Below are 24029 nucleotides of genomic sequence, written 5' to 3'. Positions count from 1 at the left end.
AAGCAGTGTTATGATTGGATAGTGTTGGTTACTCTTGTTTTTTAGTTGGCTAAAAGAATAGAAGTTGACATCTCTGCTTCTGTATTCGACCAATTAAATGTGGCGAAGCCAGCTAACTTTTATTATATTGAAGCCAACCAACAATGAGTAGAAATTCAAAGTTGGTGGAAGTAAGAGCAAGGAGATTTATTGTATTGGCAACACTGTTGGCAAGCAGGCTAATAATCTCAGAAGGGTAATTGCGCTTTGTGTGTTGTTTGGTTATTTAAATATAGGTCAAAGGTTGATCACGTTGGAGATAAGTGTTAGCGGGAGGGCACTATTTGGCGGGTGTTGTTCTGCGCGCGCTTTTTTAGTTGTTTTATCGGTCACGCGAAGTGCATTACCTACCGGGGTAAGTTCTGTAGTATCACGCAGACCTCAAGAACCTGTTGGGTTCGACCCGAGATAACATGTCGTGCCGCCGGCAGCGCGCTAGTCCCCCCTCGTAATTACCCCCTCCCTCGCGATACCTTCAAATAGCCAGAATAACGTGAGACCCTAGCCTGAACTCCAACCCTAGCCAACTCTATGCCAACACCAACAAGTTTCGGTTCGTACGCGAACTGCCTCCATAGTCATGTATAAAATTTGATTGTGTTGGACTGCTGTAACATGTTGATTCCTGTCGACCCACTCCTCGAAACTAGCCATTCCCACTTCTGAGTTCCTGCACTGCCAGGTAATGCGGCGGCATGGATCGTGCGATTATCCCCTCCAGTAATCGTCTGTTCCAGTTCCATTAATATTCACTATTGAAAATTTGTTGTCTCAATTTTAAGGATAATATTTAAAGAATCCGGTTTGAACAAGACTTCCGGAACAAGACGTCACAGTGTCCAGCTTTGGAATCAGTGTCCAGACCGGTGGAGGTGGCCATAGCGGTGACGTCGAGTTCATATAGAATGAAAGTAATAACTTGGGAACTGCGAGAGCAACTGTTCCCCTCACTGAGAAAGGGAAAGGGAAGCATCTTGATAAATTGAATTCTCACCAGCAATGTGTAGTTTTTGAGGTCCTCAGAGTTCTGTATCCCTGCTGAAAAAAAGGAAACATCAAAGGAAGAAGAAAATATCTATTTCGTGTTCCCTATGGAGGTTAGCGCTGAAATCTCACAACAGGAACTTACAGAGACGGAAGTTTGGAGATAAAGTTTTTGCAGTTTTCTCAAAAAATTGCTCTACGATCGTCGTTTGTAAACTTCGTTTCCTATATTTGCATAGATCTAGATGATGGTTGCCTCCAAAGTGTCATGCCAGTCTGTTTAGCAGACTGAATTTTGGAAGTCTTATTCTTTTAAAATTGGTAGATAGAAGGGAATATTAGAGTTGGATCCTAGAGGATGTGTGTTTACTTGAGAGAACAAGTTCTGGGCTTCATCCGCTTCAGACCCCTTTTCTGTGCTATCCCTCTACAAGATGGCAGGGGTGGCTGCGATATCCAGCAGGGTGTGTGCAGGGTGCAGGTCGATACAGGTGGTACAGGTAGTTTGTACGCCCACTATCCTGGCCCTTTTCAGTATCCCATGATAGATGGGTGCCATTGACTTACTGTGTACCCTTTTGGCCATTGCTCTAGAGACGTCCTCCCATCGCTAGAAGCACTTTTCTTCCCTTCTCCCATTACCTACTCAATGCCTACTCACAGAAAGCTTTAACAACGATGACATTTTTCAGCCGGAGTTTTCTTCAGTTTTCTCACCTTCATTCGTTCTTCATTCAGATTTTCCATTTTCAGTTATTGCGGAGAGAACATTTTGAGGTTACCTGAGTCCCAAAGAGTTATATTCCCAGTTTGTTGTGTTGAATGTGTAGAGTCTGGAGAGAAGGTTTGGTCAGCCTACTGTCCAAAACCGAAACTCCACATTTAACTATGGAACTTATGACAAGCTTCTTGACCAAATCAGCCAATCAGAAACACTATCGATATGGCAGTGTTCTACATTTTACTGGGGAAACTACTCCAAAGTTTTGCTACAGCAGAATAATTGAATGGTACTTTGAATAGCTGAGGACTTACTAGCAAAGCCTACTTGAAGTCAAACTTTGGGCCCATTCACCTCCTGTTACGTACTTAACCTTCTCACTTTCACAGTCTCTGCAGACCGATTATTTTAATGACTATGATATTCACAAACAATTTATTGTTCATCAAAATGATATTTGTGTCATGTACTTTATTCTTCAATTGTCGCGTTTCCGTTCACTTGAAATCCTTCGTCTTAGATTTACTACTTACTGGGAGAGCGATGGATGAGATGATTCTGTGTTTTGCAAAATTGCATTCCAGTACTCCTTACTTCCTTAAGTGTATGCGCCAGTTACAATGTATCTTTCGCAGGTCCTCCAATTTCTTTGAATTGTTTTAAAGTCAGGTTCTAGGGGAAGGGGGTAGGCAGTGGACTGTGAGACGCAGGAGGGTTTGTTTTGTGATTTTCCCTTCTCCTTGCTAGAAGACTTGTACACTGAAGACGTGATTGCAGATTGGAGGCGGAGGAAGGAGGTTCAGAGCTGGGAAATTTAGGGCAAGATGTTGACACAAGTTGAGATATTTCTTTTTGAAGGTAAAATACTATTTCCAGGTGGATGGACATTCCAGTGGCTCACACACGACCAAAGAGATGATATCCAAGTAACGTGCGGGGGGGCTTTGATCGACCGACTGTGTAGCCCCCTGGTTACACCCACTAGCCCGCTCTGGCTTCACTTTCTTCTACTTACAAGTCCGAGAACGTATTTTTGCAAAACATCAACAACTTTTTCTCTTTCTTTCTTTCTCAGTTAAGGAGAGTTCTCCCTTCCAGAGCTGGGTCGTTTTCCACGGGTCATCTGATCAGAGGGATTTTCTTTCGAGAGAATTCCTCACAATGAATTTTCTTATTCATCTCAGGATTTTGGAGCTGGTCTTATTTTCGAGCTTATCGGGTCCATTAATTTGTATGCCTTACTAATTAAATTCTGATTGTAACGATCAACAAAGAAGGAAGTGAACTATTTCCGGTAAAAAAAAAATCATACAGGAAACACTGGCACGATATTCATATCATACTTCATGCTGTCGTATAATAGGGAGCAAAAAGTCCACGATTTAAACAAAAATCAATTAAATTTGCATGAAGTTTATTTAAAATAACCAAATAAACTTTTTATATTCAGTCAACCTGGTGGTGGGGATTTGTGTGCAAATATTTTAATGGAATTTATTCTTAACGCTGAGGGGGGGGGCCGCACAAAAAAAGTAAAATCTGTGATTACATAATCAAGCGAGAAATTAGTATTCAGGGGCTACAAGAAGAGGTTCGTGGACAGAGCGGCCGATAGTGTTGCCATTCAACATACTAACCTATGAATACTGATGAGAACCGGCCAATCAGTGTTACCAACCCATATACGGACTCAGTAAACCACTGCTATCTTTATCGGCGACCCCCTTCCATATTCTTTTTCTCATTTTCAATAATTATCATAAATACAGTTTTATCAGCCATATTATACGTTTGGGAAGAAGAAGACCGGTCATGTCTCTAACCTACTTTCCGCCAGATTGTTATTTACCAGGAACTTACCAGCAGAGAATGTTGAACAGCTAATTTCACGTAGTTTAGAGAGTTGGCGAGCAGAATTGCCAATGAACAGAACTCGGCTTCAACACACCAAACTCGCATACCCAGCCACATTCTACGAGGTGTGTTCAAAAAGTAACGGGAATTTTCGTTTTTTGAAAAAAATATTTATTTATTCATCTACATTAATATTGTCGCCTTCAAAGTAGTCCCCTTCGCATACAATACACGTGTGCCAGCGCTTTTTCCAATCCTCGAAACACTTCTGAAACTCGATCTTTGTGATAGCTTTCAGCTCTTTCAGCGATTCGCTTTTAATGTCATCTATGCTTGTAAAACGACGGCCTTTTAATGTTCTCTTTATGTTTGGAAATAGAAAAAAGTCACATGGAGCCATGTCTGGCGAATATGGAGGCTGGGGCATCGTTAAAGTTTTGTTTTTGGCCAAAAATTCACGAACAAGCAATGAAGTGTGAGCAGGTGCATTATCGTGGTGCAAAATCCATGAATTGTTTTGCCACAAATCCGGGCGTTTTTTTCGGATTGCTTCACGCAAACGGCGTTGAACTTGTAGGTAGTACTCCTTATTGATTGTTTGACCTTGTGGCAAGAATTCATGATGCACTATGCCATTAAAATCGAAGAACACAGTGAGCATAACCTTCATATTCGACCGCACTTGTCGAGCCTTTTTCGGTCTTGGCGATCCAGAATGCCTCCACTGGGACGATTGAGCCTTAGTTTCGACATCATATCCGTAAACCTATGTTTCGTCACCTGTTATAACACGTTTCAGTAGATCCGCATCGTTGTCGACTTCATTGAGTGACTCTTGAGCAACTTCCATTCTCCGCTGTTTTTGTTCGAAATTCAACAATTTTGGAACTTTTGCTGCCACACGTTTCATACCCAAAACATCCGAAAAAAATTCATGGCATGAGCCAATTGATATGGCAACATCATCAGCGACTTCTCTGATTGTGATTCGGCGATCGTTCATAACCATTTCTTTCACTTTTTTCACGTTTTCATCGGTTGTTGATGTGCTTGGACGTCCAGGTCGTTCGTCATCTTCAACGTTTTCGCGGCCATCTTGGAAACGCTTATACCACTCATAGCAGACTCACCATATGCCTTTATTAACATTTCACACACTTTATTACACTTTATTTCATTTTTTACGCAAAATTTAATACAAATTCTTTGATCCATTTTTTTTAACAAACAAAAATCGCCAAGCTCGAAAAACACGTCTAACCTTAACGGCTGCCACTTAAGAAGTAAACAATGAATATTACTGAAAATTTTATCGTACTTCAGGGGCATGTGTACCAACATAATAAAAAAAAAAATTTTACAATCAGACTCTCCAAACCCGCGAAATTTAAAAATTCCCGTTACTTTTTGAACACACCTCGTATGTCTAGACGATCTTGTTAAGATTTGCGAAGTTGATACCCATTGGGCTTCTAAGGTTTTTCTTTGAATTTAGTGGTCTGCTGTCGGCCTCGTTAGGTTCACGGAACCATTCTTGAAAGATCTGTAGGAAGAGGAATGTCTATGAGGGATTGGTTTTCCAATAGAGGGAATGGATTAGCTATGCCCTCTGAGATCTTTTGAGACAACAACTTTAAATATTAACTCATTCCACTTCAGGGAATTGGCCCAATTTCGAACATGAAAGCTTATTGTATATTCTGATAGTAAATACTCTGAAGTGGCTTTCACCTTCATCTCGCCTTCAGGATTCGTCCATTCAGGGAAAGACCCTTCCCTTAGCTTTTGGCGGATCTATTTCTAACGGCGACCAAGAAGTTGGTGACCTTGAAGCGATCAAGAAGTTATTCACTTTAAATCCACAAAAAAAGCTAGTAACTTTGAAGCTACAAATAAGTTCTTTTGTACTTAATGGATTGGGTGATTCTATGAAGTAGATTAGATTCTAGTAGGACGGCCTTAAAGACCTACGCCACCGCGACCCAATGATCTATTGTGTGGCTCATTCCATGAAGTAAGAGAAAGCTCTTCTGGGAATACTGGGATGGCCAATATCCAGAGTAAAGACCCAGGTGGGCGGATATTTGGCAATAGAAGAACTGTGACAGGATAGCGACCAGCAGGTCTGCCAACATAGCTGCATACCATGTGGCCCATTGAGGGCATCCTGATTCATCCAGCTTCCCACAGCTCACATCAGGACCTCAATTAGCTCTTGTTCTAGCGCAGACATAGCCTAATTACATAGATTTGGAATAGAGACACATTGTTTTCGCGATTGAAAACAGGTTTTTGACAAACAGATACTCCTGTGATGTGTGTAGTCTATGATACTCCTTTGGACGTGTAGCAGATTGTATGGTTTGGAATAGCTCATCGGTACTGACCATGACTGCCGGAAGTGCAAAAAGGACGATAGGAGGTAAGAAGGATGTTAAGCAAAGCAAAGTTGCCATAGGAAGGGTTCCGGTTCCGTTGATACCTGCAGTCAACCTCGCAGCCCTACCCTCGCCCTATAAGACCATTTTACCAGACTTACTTTTTTTTCCTTAATTTTTAAATATCTCGAGTCACGCAAAATGCTAATGAGTCTAAACGAACTCACCTAATCTTACCGTTCTAAATTTATTTTTCAAACTCTGTTTTAATTAACTTTAAAAATCCATTTAAAAAAAAAGAAAAGTTTAACAAGCCAATCTGCTTGCCACTCCCCTCCCCTCCCCCTCCCCCTCCCCCTCCCCCTCCCCCTCCCCTCCCCCTCCCCCTTATTCTGACCGCACATTCTTCTTTCTCTCACTTCCACCTCTAGCAAGTATTGCAATCGATCAATTTTCTGATTTTATCCAAAATGTCCATTTCGCGGTGCGCTGAATTCCAATAAATGTGTGTTTGTATGTACTGTTATTGGGTGGAAGTAACCATAATTGATTCACGTCTCATGCTAAGTGCCATTTTTGGCAATGACACTACTTTATCTCTTATTTCCTCGGGATATATGTCACGTGCTGCTATGAGATAAAGGAAGGAAGTCGTGTGTGCGTTTGTAAGGGTGTAAGGTGTGAAACCAACAATCGCACAACAATAACAGTAATAATCATAACTAGAGAAAACAATAATATGTAATAATTTTAACAGAATAAGGCTTAATATTGAGAGAACATGTAGATAAGGAGGCGCAATAGATCTTCTACTCTGAGCCCCCTCCCAGCTTCCTGAATCTAAACTAAAACTGCAAATTTCCACTCTAGATCTGTAAATCTAAATTAATTGTTCGTGGATTTGGACGAATATTCTCGCATCAAAACCCACTGAAATTATTTCCCAGCCGTGAGAATCTCAACAAAGAATATGAAATCGCATCAGCTGTCCTATTTAGGTTGTGCTGAACAGCTGTTGTACGGCCTAAGCCACTTTTGGGTAGAAGTCCAGCCTGGATAATGGGAGTGTTTCCCTGCTGACTGTAATATCTAGGGACTCCTCCTTTGTGAAGTGTCTATTTCACCGAGTCGGTTCAGTCGGCTAGGAGCATTCCTCGCCCAGATCTGTTTGAGACTCTTGCGGATTTATATCCTGAGAAGCCACCATTTCCGCAGCTTCCTTACCCAGCAAATCGACCGTAACATTCTTCTTTACTGGACGCTAACATACTCGTGCAATTAGAGAGAAGGTTTCCCTCAGATCTACTACTGCAGGAATAAAGATACTCTAATGAATTAGCTTTTCCAAAATGTTCTTCCAACACAAAATACATTTAAATCTATTGTTGCCCACTGTCCGCCTAATTTTATAAATTTTCGTATTTTTATTGGCTTCCATTAGGTATTTTCTAAAAGGAAGTGAACAGTGTACTTAACGCGCAGTGGCAAAACTTAGTGGAGGCGGAGCTCCGCTGCTCGACTGGACCACCCCGGGGAGCCCGTCACTTCTTGGCCCAGCCAACTGTATGTGCTGCCATAGTTTGTGGGCTTCCAGTAAGTTGGAAGTTAATTGTGGACTTCCACACAACTCCAACTAAAGTTTTAAGTCAGTCAGAGAGTTTCTTAGCAGTTGGCGAACTTAGTTCCGTCCACTCCAAGCACGTGTGTTACACGTGCAGAATCATAATATCGCACTATGCCTCTTCCTTCCTTTCGCACGGCGGTTGATCACATTTTCTTTAAACTTGGAATTTATAGTATTAATAAGATATTTGACTTCTATGTGCATGCTCACAAGGTAGGGTTGTAGCAAGTGTGACGTCACGCCCAGAATGTTCTCAGAAACTCCGCGGAGTGGTCATATGACGTTCAGGTTCTGGTGAAACAGCGGATTATTCTTGAAAATTTAATAAAACTTGTGGAAGCCGTCTAGTACAAGCATACTTCCGTTGGACTGATATTTTTTGTAATAATAATAGAGGGAAGGGATTAGCCATGCGGTTAGCGTACTGACTCCCACGCGGGGGTCCCGAGTTTGAATCCAGCTGCTGACCCTTAGATTTTCTCTTCCTAGGAGCTTCTTACAGCTCACTGTCCGGTGATGGTCAGTGTTGTCTGTAACGAGAGAACACTGTCCTTAAGCCGGTACTGCTCTGAAAAAAGCTCCGGGCGCCAATAACCTGAGATGTTGACGCGCCTTAAACCATAAAATAATAATAATGATAATTCAATAATTAATACAAGATATAATAAAAAATATATTTTGTTGACAGACTCACTCAAGGTCAAGTGACCGACTTAGTGGTTGTCTTTGAAAATCAAAACATGGAACTTTACTTCTAACAACTATAAAATAAAATTAAAATATAAACTTTTAATATTAAAGAAAAGCCTTATTACACTTATCGATAAAAAAAAAATCAATAAATGCATTTCTAGATACTTTCTAATCGATATAAACTCTGGCTTCAGTTTGTTTAGATTTAACTGTTATAATTCAAATTCAACTATCAAGGAATATCTATATTTCCTAGCGGATTTACAATAGTTGATTAAGCCATTCAAATAATCAATGAATTCACTGGGTAACTTTATTAAATATCGCAATCGAAATTCTTTTATGATCGGACAGACATCAAGAAAATAGCGGATATCCTGCTCCTCCTTTCTGTTACATAGAGATCATAACTTTACACCACCTCGTCAAAGAATATTTATTCAAATATAGTAACTCACATCTTGTTCTAAGTATCCATCCGACGGAGTTAGCATCTAAATTACTATCCAAAATATTTATTTCTGAGTTCAATAATTGTTTATAATAGATATAGCTAGAACTATTAATCGCTTTTGTTTTCTGCTCTTCAATTAAACTGTGCTACACTATAAACTACAAAAAGAGATGTTCTTAATTTTCCACCCAACAAATCTGAAATACTAGAGTCTAATTAAATACATAAATTCAAAATTTCTTTTTAGTAGAACAATTTTCTATTAATTATTTCCTTGATAAGTAAATTTGGATATGGGCATGGAGGACTCTTCCGGTCTAAACGCTTCCTACAATTTCCCTTAATCGAGTCACACCTAGTTTACAAACAAACTCATTTTTACGCGGTCACACCCTCCTTGCATTTCGTTCAAGAATTAGAAGATTGTTCTTTAAATCGCACTTTACTTAGAATCAGTCTAGCGCTACCCTAGAGATTAAGGCGTTCCGAACATGACTTGTTCCGCCCCTGATTCTGCCCCCGTTCACGGTCCCTACGCAGTTATTTTTCATTTTGGCCATTAGTATGGGAAATAGCTGAACAAACGAGAGTGGATTGAACAGTTTGACGAGGGGCAGAGAGGAGTGCTCTTGGTTGGTCTGAATTCGATTTGAAGTGAGAGTTTCACTGTGTGTGTGGGTCCATTCGATGGTATCCGGGCAATCGATGCATTCACTCCGGATGGATTTGCCAAAGCTAATGACGCCTCCCTGCAGGATCACCTGGCCCCACATAAATGTAGAGGTGTTCAAATAGAAGGCGAATAGAGGGTGGGCGCTAATGACCCCCTACAGTCTGGTCCAGCCCCATCTAACCCAACCTTCGCGATCGTCCTAAGTTTGTACATTTTATTTTCGATTACTTTATTTACAAGGGAAATACAACACTTGTCCATATTGGGCCTTTTCATCGGATACATTTTCAGCTCCTCTGGAATGAAAAAATGTTTTCTTCTTTAAACTGCTCTGTTTGCGTAAATCGGCGCGCACAACTCTAAAAAAAACAGTTTGGTTTTTCCAATCAATTTGTTTCTTTAAAATTACTTCCTAATACTGGGAAAATAAAAAAGTATCGATTTCAATTCGATTTTGTAGCCGTGATCAGTTAGTTCCGTTTGGCTCAAGTTTTGGCCGGAAGTAAATTCATGTGGACAAGTTAGAAATATTTACACAAGAATGTTAGTTGGAGGTCAGCTGTAGCAATAATTGATTTCAGAGATATTTTTAGACAAGTTTGGCAATCTCTCCCAAAGAAAAGTTATGTTCAAATTTAAATTAGCGTAGAGCAACTTTTTAAATACCTTCTTCCACCCCTTCAACCAGATTGGCGTTTTAATTTAAACAAACTGAAGATGGCTAACTAACTCCCTTAATTCTGTGTTCATCCCCTCTGATTATTGTTGGGAGGATGTGATCTTTTTCAAATTTTCTAGACAGAAAAACAGTTGTCGGTAGAAAAGTAGTAAAGCGTGGTTATTCATTTGGAGTGAGACTGGCGTCAAGAAGCTGCTCTCTAATCATACAGCTCTTTCACCTTTCATTCTTGTGACTGGTGACTGGAGTGTCACGAAGAGGTGTCAGGGGTCGGTAGACCCATGAAGAGTCTTCAGTTCTGGTTGAGCAGATTTGTTGTTGACATTGGACTGTCAGGTCTGAAGACCGATAGGGCTCGCAGCAGAACGTTTCCGGGTCCGTCACATGTTTACTGAAACCTGTCAGGGTAATTTCTTCCGCCTTCTCATCGCTCTAGCAGCGATGTAGTTAATACTTCCAAGTTTATTGGGCTGACGGAGTCCTGCTTCTACTCCAGGAAAGTCATAAATAAATCATCCAACTAAGGATCCCCAGCAATATTTCGAACTCCAGTTGGAATCGTGTGATATAAATTAGAAAGCCAAGAAGTTGTACTTTTTGTCATAACCAGCTGTCAGATAATTCAGAAAACTTTATAAGAGCTTGCCCACCTCCATCTATGAGCCTCGTAGAAAGGTATGTTTGGATAGATACTTTAGTAGTAAGTTTGACTTGAGCGTCTAGGAACTTCATCAACGAATAATGTGGGCCTCAATAAAAACTGGAGCTTTAAAAGTTGAGGCCTTTTTGCCGAATGGCGGAAGTTTTATTTTACTTTATCTGTGGAATTATCTGTTCATTTAGTTCAATTTATTTATATTTTTATTACTAAGGTTTTTTATTTGCCATCCTACCCTAAACAAAGAAGTAAAAAGTGAAGAGAAGAGAAAATGTTTTATTGAAATTACTTAACATTGAGTGAACATGGCAAGTTTAAAGAATGCGGTAATAGTAGTGCGAAGGATTAGCCGTGAGCAATGGATTAGTGATGATGTAGCGCTAGATATTTGGACAAGTGATTTACTGCGTAATTCCTTTAATGAATCACTGGATGAGTTGCAAGCCAAGCTGGAGGCGGCATGGCAATCAGCTGACAGGAGCATCCTCTCTCTCTCTCTCTCTACAATATTCCCATGAATTAGATTCCTCTGTCGGCTGCTTGTTAGAATATTCCATCAAGATGGTGTTACTTGCTCGTGATGACAGTCCACAGGCGAGAGCAGAGCTTCATTAATAATTACTACCGCCTCCTCCACATTATCGAGTTCCTTCGCCATCACTCGGCACTTTTCAATCTATCCTCGTAATAATTACGTCATGGATTTTCTGCTTCTGATCGAGGTTTCTGTTTGGTGCCCGCGACATTCTGTTCATAGTAAACCTTTCTCTCAACAAGCCATTAGAGTCTCTCGTGTGAGTGGTCATTTAGTAGCTAAATGATAAATTAAGTAGGCGCCACGGTAGCCGAGCGGGTTAAGAGGCGAGACCTGCAAAGCTAATATGCATTGTGGTACTGGGTTCGATTCCCGGTCTTGGCCTTGGATTTTATTTAATGGTTAAATGAGAAATAGTAAAGTACGTTTGCTTGTCGCCTCCGTCCACGACACCTAATTGGTAGTTGGACGTTAAACCCCGCCTGAAAAAATAGGCGATTACTTACTACTATTGATAAATTAAGTTTAGATACCTCCAGTTGAGCTGCCCGGATCGTAATCTTTGAACGAATCAGCTAACCCATGAATTAGATTCCTCTGTCGGCTGCTTGTTATCAGGTTTGAGCAATTTTAGGAAAATGGCTGGAGTTATTTCTTCAACGTTTTAATACCGGCATAATGTCAAGCGAGACATTTCATCTGATGCCTGATGGCTTTGTTGCGCCTCAACGATGTCAACAGGGTGTGACGTGTATATATTATATATTTATACTTATTATGAAATGTCTGTCGCGCCAAAATAAGTATATAACACGCACATATCTCTAGTTAACAATTCTAATAATAATTAAAATCAGATAAAAATGAAAGATAACGAAATTTCATTAATAAATCTCACCATTCAAAGCAATGATTAAATCAAAATAACCTTAGACTGGCAAAGTGAGGACGTGTTTAAGTGCTCGTCCAATCTTTATAAAATTTTCACTGGTAATTCCAGGTCGAAAATTTGGAAAATTCGCATGATAGCTGAACGTTTTTAGAGAGACAAATAGTTAACTCAACAACAAGACAATATTTGTCCAGAGAAATGGCATGTCAATGAGGAGACAGTGTCGTCAAAAAGCCTAACGCAATCTGCCTAAATTAACCATTTATCCGCCTTTGATATTACACTAAATTGAAACATAATTTCAGACTGTTGTTCATTCTTTTTGGTGACTGATTCATAGTTTCAATAGGATGAAAAAGTAACTGCCAGTTTCAGTCATGATACATTTATTTTGCCGAGCTTTCGACCTAGGGACTAGATCATCTTCAGGGCTAGTTTACAAAGTAATATTTTTACATTACAGAGTTGGTGTGTCTTCTGTCTTGTGGAGTCCATGAACAGACAAGACAGAAGACACACCAACCCTGTAATGTAAAAATATTACTTTGTAAACTAGCCCTGAAGATGACCTAGTCCCTAGGTCGAAAGCTCGGCAGAATAAATATATCTCGACTGAATACTGGCAATTATTTTTTCATCCTATAATTTCCGACATATTATTTGGCGAAATAGTAGTTGTGAGATAGGCAACAATCTAACCAAATTCGTCTATCGATTCGTGGATCGCCATTTACATTAATCGCAGACCTTATCTAGATCTCGAATGGCATGAGGTCACATGACCAATAGCGTTTGCAAGGTGAATTCATTGATTCATTATGGCGCGCTGAAGTTAAATTTTTTCGCGGGAATGTATGCATAAAAGGGCGGACAAATGAGCGGCGGTAGTAGTCACATGCCAAGTTGAATTCTTTGTTCAGCGCCAGTGTTGCCCAATTCCTCAGCAATTCCCGAACATCACCTCTTTTCCCTCAGAATTCTTGTCTCCTCTTAATATCCAGAGCGAATGGGATGACGATTGAGCGTGCACCAACTTTCCTGAGGATATTTCTATCCTGTTCCACTCTACTCCATCTGAGAGTGCTCGTGACTTGGCAATATTTCTGGGATGAGTTGGCAGGGTAGATACATATCAGACTTATTTACACTTTTAAGACTGTTTGTTAGTGTTGGTGAGATATTAGGAGTTTGGAGAATATTGTTGCGTTGGAGCTGTGAGTGTGGTAGTGAGAGAAGGTGGTGTGAGTGTGATCAGCTGACAGATTTACTTTATGTTGCAGATGTTTTACAAAATAGCTAATTATATGTTTATAATTGTTTGATTGCAGTGTGCGGTGACATCCACGGACAGTTCTACGACCTAATGAAGTTATTCGAAGTAGGCGGACCCCCTGCCACAACCAAGTACCTCTTCCTTGGTGATTACGTAGACCGAGGCTACTTTAGTATAGAGGTATGTGTGCACAAGATCTCTTTCTAACAGTTTTTATATGTTCAGATACTTCAAGTTAGTGGTACCACAGGATGTGCAATCACTCTTGGTAGACTGTGCTGATATGCCAAAGCTCAACTCGTTTGTAATTTAGTTGTCGGAAGTGGTAACTGTCTTAACACATCCCAACTTGCCTTGCACTAACGGGATGTGGACTTCTACTGGAAAATGTTGCCGATATATGACCGCATTTCTCCTTTTGAGAGTGATTCATGCAAACCGCAGCAAAACTTGGGAGAAATTTTTATTGCCTAGGAATCATCCAGAAAAGAATAACATGGAATATGCATTTCAACGAAATAAATCAAGCACGTCTACTTGGAATCTTCAAGTTGACCAATTAGATATTCGCCCTGGCCAGAAAATTAAAGCAATACTTCATTGAGAGCAACGTCATCTCTGGGCTAGGCCGTGAACTGATCACCTAGCCCTAATACATTAAGCAGGACTGCTGGTTACTTCGTGAAGAACGAGAGTTAGGTGGCCGCAGTGGTATGAGCGCAGATGTTGTTGCCGTTGCAGGGGTTATACTGCTCCCTGAGGATATCCAACCTCATCTGTCAACATGCTGCAGAACAGCTAAATAATTAAACACATCTACGAGCCCAAGTTAATGATACATCCCGGCGCAACTTCATCAACATCATTTATCGTAGAATACTACGATCTTGCCAAGTTTTGAGATTGGTTTTTTTACTTAAGAATCCATGTTTTGTGCTCCTCCCCCCCCAATCGAATACTAGCTGTTCTTTCGATTGGAAGTTGTATAATAAATGATAGTTCAGTTTGCTAGAGTAAAGTTATTTGGCCAAACTATAAGTCACTGCAGGAAGCTCTCCTAGTATGATAAACTATTATGTTGTAAGTTTTCCACAAAAAAACTGGACATCCAAACTCATCTTCGCTGCTATCAAGTTGTTCGTCAGTTGTTCGCCATTCTGTGAGTACGCTTAAAACAAACTAAAACTTAGCTAGGATTGTTCCAAATTTCAATTTCTAATGTTGGGGATGCTGTTGATGTTGATGAATCATAAAGAAAGTGAGTAAAGGGACAATTCTTTGATTGGCGTTTGGGACTCGCTTACGGAATGGTAAAGGTTAAATCAATTCTTACAAAACTATAGTTCTGTATTTTCTCAAAGATTAGAGAGATATTTTCATGATTTAGTTGTAAATTGAAAATTGCTTAGAAGTAGAAAGTACAGTTGCAATCACTTATAGTTGCTAATGCTTATGGGTAATTCAGGATCAAGTCCTACCCTTACCCTGCAAATTGTAAAATTTAAAGCAATATAATAAATAATGTTCCAGCTGGAACCTTCTTATGGGAACCGGAAACAGCTCCTTTAGCAGAGATGGTTTATATGGAATTTGGAACCATCCGGTGGTTCTTCAGTACTGTATTACTTTCTTTTTGGCACCCTGTAAATCATTCTTCAGTGACGTAGAAGAAGGCATTAATATACGTCTAATCCTGTTAACATTTATATTTACAAAGTGTAATTTATAGGGGGAAGAAGTCCTGGACCTTCCAAAGCTAAAAGTTCATCAAGTACTCCTAGTGCTGGAGTCAATATTCCAGTTTAAACTCAAGTCCAACAGCTGAACGTAATGAGTCCCAGAGCGGAAGCTAGGTACTTCGTATTAGAGCACGTATCAAGAAAGCAGTGGCGACTACCAGTCTAGTTAATATCCAGCCGTACTAAACAGATGGTCCTCAGTAGACCCTGTTAATGGGGGGGACATGCCCGATTCACTACAAGCTCCCCCGCTGCTTCTCTGCGAACTCAGCCTCATAGTACTCCCAGCAGCATACATCCTTAATCTAGACCAGGGTCTTCAACCCGGTTTCCCTTTTTCTTCCTAAGGTCACAGGAAGTTCAGCGATCGTATAGAATTTTCGATATATCGATTTTCCTACCGGGAGTATCCGTTTTAAATCCTCTTGTTTCATACAATAAGAGGAAATAAAAATTATTAAATCCAGAATAAGTGTGTTGCTTTTGTTTGGGTTTACAAAGTTTACAGAGGCGTGTTAGAGGCCAAGAGGCCGGCTCTAACAATGCACACTGTTACAGTGTAACAATGGAGCTGCAAAGGCCGCTGATTGTTCGCTCAGGTGAATGAGCGACACTGTTTACAGTGTGACGACAAGGGATGGTGGGATACAGTTCTCCCCAGAGGGGTTCAGAGCCGTGGCAGCCTCACGCACACACAAACATTCTTACATTGTTCTCACGTTTCCGTTCCCCCCTATACTACATCACAAAGTCAAGGAATGTTTGGTTGGCCGACATTTTTTCTTCTTCCCCTCTTGCCATGTTAATAAGTAATGAAAATTATATTTTACGGTAGATTGCCCAAGGGAGCAAGATTCCGGACTGTTTTAGGGTGGGACTTGCGTATTCTAGTCGGAAGTTTGGCAGCATTTGGTAAAGGTCAAGGAATTAATTAAGAAATCGAGAGAGTGCGTGGGATAGCAAGGTTCATATGCTGCAGCTTTCCCAGTTTGAGGAGACCCCTTCAGGGGCACAGCTGGTCCCTGGCTAGTGTTTTATCACTGGAGGTTAAAGCATCTTTGGTTTGTGGAACTGCGCAGCTGCCCAAATGTTACACTTAAGGAACTTCTTACTTTTAATAAAACTATTAAAAGAATAACCCTTCCTCCAATATTTTGCCAGCAATGTTCCTAAAATTCTTTCCAAGATATATCACTTACCTCCCGCATCTTTAGTTATTTTATCAATATTATAATAGCACAGTTTCATGCAGAGATACACTCACTAGCATTGATAAGATAATACGGACATGTTGATTTATAAAGTCTTTAATTCATTCAAAACTCACTGAGCAGAGGAAAGTGTATTTCTTGGTGTGAATAATAATGGAAGGAAGTACCTCTTACATGTTTCCGCTTTCTTAAAGCATGTGGGGAAATTCAGTGTTCAGAAATAATTGTAATAACTGTATATATCGTAGAAGAAGAACAACTGGCAGTTAGTTGAGAGCTATTGCTAGAAACGGTGTGGAATGTTTGCCAACTTCTACGATGAACGAATTAATTGAAGGTTTGGGGTTCCCTAAGGGCAGTCTGTTTTCGGTTAATGCCCTACTGAAGAAGAAAATTTTGGTAAATTATATTATGCCGTAAAGTAGAGGAACCACTCATAGCAGACCTAAAGTCTAGGCGAGATCACAGCCTCCAAATAGTATCTTAACTCCGTGACAGTTTCAGCCGTTGGTTTTTCAGATCAACAAGCAAAACATGCGATATCTAATCGATTTATTCCAGTATCGGTCTGTTGGTCGGTGGCGGGCGATCAGATTGGCCAAATGGTCTAGCAAATCTGGCGGGAACCAGCGCTTGGGGATCGTCATTGTTCTGTTAGGTTATGTGGGCTAGAGGATTCGATTCACTCCCCTTTGTATCCGGTAGTGCCCAGAAGAGAAAGTTAGTTAGCAGTTATCTGTTTACGAGGGACTTCTAACTACACCTGTGTTTTCGGCTATCCACGAGTGTGCTTGTCGGGTACAATGTGTGGTTGGCCGCAGCACCATCTCCAGTGGTACATTGATGTCTCAATGCCTCCCTGCTCTGATGACGCACCATTTTCCATCTCTAGTCTACTCTACTAAGCAATTCTTATTTCTTCTTACTATGAAGATCGCGTCAAATTGTTGACATAATGGGAGGTCAGTAAAAACCGGAAATACGCGTTTAGAGGTCTGCTAAGTCCCAAAAAAGGTTTCCGATTCCAGTGAAGCAATGGTGCCGCTCATTGTGACTTTGGATCGGAAATTCCTCTACAGGAAGTGTTAATGGATTTTTTGGCTTTACTTTTTGAGATTTCTTCGAGAACGGCTTCTACGACACTCCTTGAAGTGCAAATGTTCTATTTTTATTTGAAATTCCGTTCTACGAGGGGCGCTTGGGTGCCCTTTCCCTCTCATGTTCCATTTCGACGCGGCGCATCCTCTACTACACTAATAATAGTTGCTCTATAAAGAGCATTGAATGTGTTTCGAAAATTCCCTGTTTACAAATACTGTTTTAACTGGTATGGAAAGCTTATTGTTGGGTCTGATTGGGGGTAGCCAAAACTTCCGTGAGTGAGTAAAGCTGCCCACATTCACACGCACACAACCAGACCAAGTTCCGGATTCTCAAAAAGGGCTGTTTTAGGTGAAAGCTCGAACTAGAAGACTTCTTTGTTCAGAGGAAGAAATCTGTCCACTTTTCGATCGTACATTAGTACTAGCAGGTTTCTTGTTAGCAAACTACGATTTGTAAGTTGGACAGATTTAGTAAGAAGTTAAGGCAAGTACCAGATTGCATGATATAGACCAAGACTAAGCATGATGGTAATGTTGGGGCGCACATTAGTGGCTAGCAGTCTTACGGCCGCCAAGATTGCGATCTGACATACACAGAGTCAAGATGGCGCCCTTATTGCGCCTGGTCCGTTGTTACCCCTCCGAGTGGCCGGCCGGCCCTATGATCTAGCTAAGGGCAGTTCTAAAAAATATATTACTCCTATTAAATGTTTTACGTGACCTTTCTAATGGGCACGTTCTCAAGATAAAGATTAATAATTTGGTGCGCACTACCCTCTCTCTTCATGTGTGGTACCCTTGGAGGCGGCGCCCCTGAAGGGCATGCAATATGGCCTCCCATTACCCACTCGGCACATACCTTTCTACTTTTATTTTCTCTCCTTCAGCTCGTGGTGGCACGAAGTCCTCTCTTATTCACGGCTACAGTAGATGGACTGATAGTGGCTTACACAGGAGAGGATCTACCCTGCGTGTCCAGTAATATGGGAAAACTAAAAGTTGTGTGATAACAGGGTACAAAAATAGGAATTGACATGTAGTGTTATGGAAGCGAAAGAAAAATAAAAGTAGATTTTTCAAATATTTGGCCTGCTAGCAATTAGGTTGCTGCACCATACTTGGAACTAAAGGGCCAACTGATCCTGTGAAAAGGCCTGAGAAAGGGAGTGTGCCCAATCATTCTTACACCGCTCATTTTTCTTTGGATCTTGCATGGAACATGAATGCAGTCATTAATTTGTGCTTTGAGAAAATTCGTTCAACATCATTTTTTTATGAATTTTAATCAACATCTGATGTCACTGGCTCCGGAGCCGTTGGTAGTGCCCTGTGCAATTTCAGTGTACTAGTTTTAATTGTTATTCATTCTTGAATTTTTTGATTACTCCCAAATATCTGCTGCAGGTTTTATCCACTCGGCTGCCTCTGCAGTGGACCAGTTCCAGTTCTAGTACAAGATTGAAGTTTAATCACCCACTGCATCGTCACCTGAATCTATCTGTTATTTGCTTTCCAAACATAATTCTCTAATCTAAATACAATTATTTGCAATTGTGCAAATTTTCGAATAACAATAACAGTAGCCCTGAGTACGAAAAATGTTCACGTTTGTGCGTTTGTCTGTTCAGCGAAACTGGAAAGTAAATAATCGCCAAAGTTCAATTCGATATTTAGTGCGGTTCCATCACCGTGGAAGCTGCGTTACTTCTGGACCAAATCATTCGGCCGCAAGTGGTTCTCACAGAATGCACCTTTCCCCCATTTGAATGATTCTCCATAATGATTAAAGTTTGTGTATTTTGATCTCACAGAAACTTTTGCCGTGACGTTTAAGTTGCGTGAAAAGTATTTCAAATGACTGTCGTTTCCTGTAACAAAGGAGTTTTGTGGGAAAAGAATTTTTGAATCCACTCATAGATTTTCTGAGTTGATCTAACTGGTGTCCGCAATTTCCGTCACTCGAATTCATGTGATGTGATTTAGCCGTTGTGAATATTAAGAAGGCAATGAAGATTAAATTTATCTGGAAGTAAATGATCATTTTGTTTCTTTAATCGTGAGGCACAGCGATAGGGCTAAAGATTTGTTCAGTTTAGAAAATACGGAAGTCGAAGAGCTCGTCTCCTTATCATGCTCTGTAGATGGGTGGAAGTCGATAGACGCCAGCTGTTCTAAGTAGCAACTCTCATGAAGTACAAGAGTTCAATTTGGACGTGTTAACTAAAAGTGGTTGAATAGACGCTTCTGGGTGGTACTATGTACCAAGGTGTGTGTGACGAGCAGCTAGATGCGTTTAAAACTGGCAGACGTTGTGTGAATGCAGCACTCCGCTAACTTGATAATTTGATTTTGCTGTGTGGGGAGGATGCTTGAACCCGTCCGCGTGTCAGTGTTGTTGTGGTTTTAGTTTAGTGTTGCTGTTGATGTTGATGTTGAAACAAAGTTTGTGGATCACACCCGCCGCAGCACTGCTGCTTCTTCCACTATTCTGCTATCAACTTAATAAATATTTTGAGATGTTATGCTGCTAATTAGAAGTTTGCCAACTTGTTCCTGTTTTGTGTGGGTGTTGCGACAATGGCGCCCAGATGTGCGGCGGTGGGTAATGGAAATTAAAGTGAACTCTTGTATCAAGACGTCATATCTAATATTAGTTACGTATTAAAGAGGACCTCACTGCTCTCTAGTTCACATTTCGCTTGTTCTTCACACATTATTTGATACGCGAAGCCTCCAGCCACAGAGAGATTGATGGTAGTTGTCGAAAAATTAGCTCTTTAGAGCTAGTCGTTCTTAAATTAGAGTGTGAGCCGGGTAACGGCAAGGTCCTTTTCAATCGGCCCTAACCTTTTTCTTTTTTTCTTTACAAAAACACTACCTTCTTTAACGGAAGCTGTATATGGAGCCCTTGGGCCTATAACAGTAAGGGACTTGGAGTTCTCATTTCAAGGGAAACCGCTTAGCCGGAAGTAAGGTTTTTTTACAAAATACCAGAACAAGAGTTTTGCGCAGTATAGAGCTGACAAAACTTGGCGAAGTTCTCTCAGTCAGTGATGGTTTGTTGAATTGTTACAGTGCGTGTTGTACCTGTGGGCACTGAAGCTGTGCCATCCCACAACCCTGTTTCTACTCAGAGGCAATCACGAGTGTAGGCATCTCACTGAATATTTCACCTTCAAACAAGAATGTAAGTGCCCTAATTTTTAAACTCTTTAGAATTTACATTTATTAAAGACAAAACAAAAAAAATTCTTACAGTAAGTATTTTAAATTATCATTTGTTTTCGAAAGAGTTCAATTAAAGTATGTAGACGGAAAAAAGAAACACTACGTTAAAGATCTCTATCCGCACAAGGTTATGCCGAACATAGTACGGAAAGTAGCCGGAAATATAAGGATGTCACCAAACAACAAGCTGAGCTTAAAAGGTGGAAACAAATTTTTTAAAAAGTACTTAGAAAAGTAATCAGCCGTGGCTGAAAAGCTCCGTATGGACAACATTTGGAAAAGCACAGAAAACATACAGCCCAAAACTGTCTTCGGCCTTCCTGTAACCAAGAACAAAAGGCTGTTCAAAAAACTGGGATAATTGGGCAGACATATTGTTCCTTTCATTGGAGCCCTTGTTCCCATTACGAACTGGACAGTTCTAATCTACATAAATTATAAATGGAAGCGTCAGTATGAATACATTTAATTTGGTAAAGAAAAGAAAAAAAAATGTCCTTCAAATTTTAGCCGTTCATTTATCATGTTTCACTTTTTGTATGAAGCAATTAACGTTGGCATTCTTTATGGACTTTGTATTGTATTCAATTAGTGCCTAAATATTATAACGTGGACAGTGTTTTCAAATTGTGGGCGTGGCAAAAAGCTTAGCGTCACCGGAAGGAGTAGACCACTAACTTTACCAATAAGGAAGGATACTCCTTACTGCACCTCATGCAGGCTGCGCCTTTGCACTAAAGTGAATTTAGATGCACCAAGTTTCTAGCACAGCAAGAGAAAAGTATTCGACTTGGTACTCATATTCGAAAGTCAAGACGCTAATAACCTTAAATCTAATATCTAGCCAAAACTAGCGTAGGTAATAGTGAGGCTTGGCCGCCCCTGTGCGATCACAGACTGCTTCAACATGCACAAGGTGGCTAGGCATAAGAGTCCAAGTTTTTACTCTTGCAAATTTAATTTTCGAAGAGTGAGCTTGCCCACCGTATATTAATGGATCTTTTTGCAGGTAAAATTAAGTATTCAGAACGAGTGTACGACGCCTGCATGGAAGCGTTCGACTGCCTCCCACTGGCGGCCTTGATGAACCAACAGTTCCTGTGCGTGCACGGCGGACTGTCCCCGGAGATACACAACCTGGACGACATCAGGAAGGTGAGTGTTGCGTTTTAGGAGCTCAGCGCTATTCTTTGTAGTTTCGCATCGACAAACAAACTCGAGTTTGAAATACATGATTTTTAGAGTATTTCCTGAGCGCTGCCAGCGTAATCAGATTTTAGGCAACATCCGTAACCAGAAATACCAGTTAAGTTATTTTTTAGAATTTCGCCAAAATTTCTCCATCGCAGATCTTGAGCCTCCTCTAATGTGCCCTCTTGTATATTGCACACTTCTAACGCCTGTATAGTTTATGGTGTTCGAATTCCGAGTTGGAAGAGTAAAACTGCTTAAATCGGTTTATCAAGTTTCCCGGGTCGGATTTCATTTGATCTTGGACTTAAGTATGCTAGGCTGTCACTGTGGTTCGAAACTATCCTGAGAATACAGATTTCAGTGGAGTTCTTGCCGAGCAGTAAGCACATATCCTTAAGGAAGTTAGATGGCCATCTCAAACTAATTAATAATTTCTTAAATTGCAATTGATTAAGCTGCAGCTATTACATATTTGAAGTAATACTATTGGCAACATGTAGTCCTTAGGTGTAATAACGAACGAAATGTAAAGTGTTTGCTCCAAAGAGTGGGGGAAGTCACGACAGGCGCACCTTGCATGTGGGACAAATGTTTCGACCCGTCTTGGTGTAATATATTAATAATTAGCTGTAATAACCCAGGGGGGGGGGGTTATTATTTTGCACCTCTAGATCGATCCAGAGATTTTGTTGTGTTAAAGTTTGCATGAGTTTGACAATAAGTAACATTACGACGTAATTATTCGTAATTCAAACTTCTATGCGGGGAGGGCTCTCCAAGCAACTCTTTGGCGCCAACTCTCACTTCCAAACCGTCCGCGGGGAGGCGGGAACTTTGTTAGTGGACTTAGCGGCAAGCTCGCAGAGCCCAAATTGTTACCAAGCTGTTAAAAAACTCTCCTGTAAAGTCCATATAGCATCATACCAAGGTGACGGGACTAAACTTAAAAAAGAAAGTAAAGTAATGCCTATTTTTCCAGGCGAGCTTTACGCCAACTACCAAATTAGGTGTCGTGAACGGAGGCGACTAGCAAACGTACTTTACTGTGAATTTCTTTTATTAACTATTAAATAAAATCTAAGGCCTAGGACCGGGGAATCGAACCCAGTACCACAATACATATAGCGTTACAGGTCTCTTCTCTAACCGCTCGGCTACGTGGTCTAAACTAATTACCCGGATTGAATCGCGATTTTCAGTTGCTAATTCCAGTTTATAAAACTGTTCTGATTGCTCCAATGTGGCTCTATTAGATCAAATTAGTTTTTTAAAGTTTTATTTTAATTATAATTTTTAAAGAAACAGCACGAAAATGAATTATTTAACTCGTGCTTTAATATAGACAACAGTTGTGTTGGTCGCAGGAAAGCAGGTTCAAGTTAAGTTCCTGGAGTGGGACAAAAGGCATGGTTCAACTTTCAACTGTTCGCGAGGATGAGGTCTTTATTATAAATAGTGTTTTATTATCCGACACTCTTTTCCTAGAGGATGGCTTTCATTCCTGCAGGATTAGAACAGGTTACCTCTGAACTGTAGAAGTTGTGACTCTATCAGCTTCTTGTACGAGTATTACCAACTTCTTCAGGTTGCTTCATTTTGTAACATTTGATTTCTCAAATCCGTGTCGTGGTGATTAAACATTACAACATTCAAAAATCGCCCTGGCCCAGTTTCTCCACATTCTTCGTCATTTATCAAGTTAATTAATTATAATTAATTCGTGGCCATGTGTTTCTGTAGTGATATTTTAATTACAGAGTAAATATTCTGCACCCATTCCAGGAAACTTCCTTCTGGAAGGAAATCTCCAGCTGTTTGCTTCCATTTCCAGCCAACAGAGGCCAGTGCAGCCTCCCATGGAAAAGTGTTTTCTTTTTCCCGCCATTAAAGTCTTAGACGAAACGTCCGCTAGTTATATACTTTTTTACAGAACACTTTCCTCTTGAATAGTGATCACACCTTCAACAATTATAACTCAACTCTACCTGAGCTAAATATTAAAATAAAATGAGAATATGGCCAGCCATTAATATCGTTCAAGAATAACAATGTATGCGGCCAATAAGGTGCTATTCAGGTGTCTGGCTGAGGTGCATT

At 40.4% G+C, this 24029-nt stretch overlaps 1 protein-coding gene across 8 annotated transcripts in view; it reads left to right on the top strand.

The window, feature by feature from the left end:
• LOC141454944 (serine/threonine-protein phosphatase 2B catalytic subunit 3-like) overlaps nt 1-24029 on the top strand; it is a 135565-nt gene that overhangs the window by 71924 nt on the left and 39612 nt on the right. For all 8 annotated transcript variants that reach the window (XM_074129659.1, XM_074129660.1, XM_074129656.1 and 5 more), the window contains 3 exons: nt 13513-13637; nt 20586-20697; nt 21748-21893. In XM_074129659.1, the coding sequence (XP_073985760.1) occupies nt 13513-13637; nt 20586-20697; nt 21748-21893 (383 nt within the window). The remainder of the gene's footprint in view (nt 1-13512; nt 13638-20585; nt 20698-21747; nt 21894-24029) is intronic.

This window comes from Rhodnius prolixus, unplaced genomic scaffold (assembly GCF_049639745.1).
Source record: "Rhodnius prolixus isolate KJV_2025 unplaced genomic scaffold, Rpr scaffold_15, whole genome shotgun sequence".
NCBI classification, from domain to species: domain Eukaryota; kingdom Metazoa; phylum Arthropoda; class Insecta; order Hemiptera; family Reduviidae; genus Rhodnius; species Rhodnius prolixus.
Note: the sequence above shows the minus strand (reverse complement) of the source record. Positions and strands in the feature narration are given on the sequence as shown.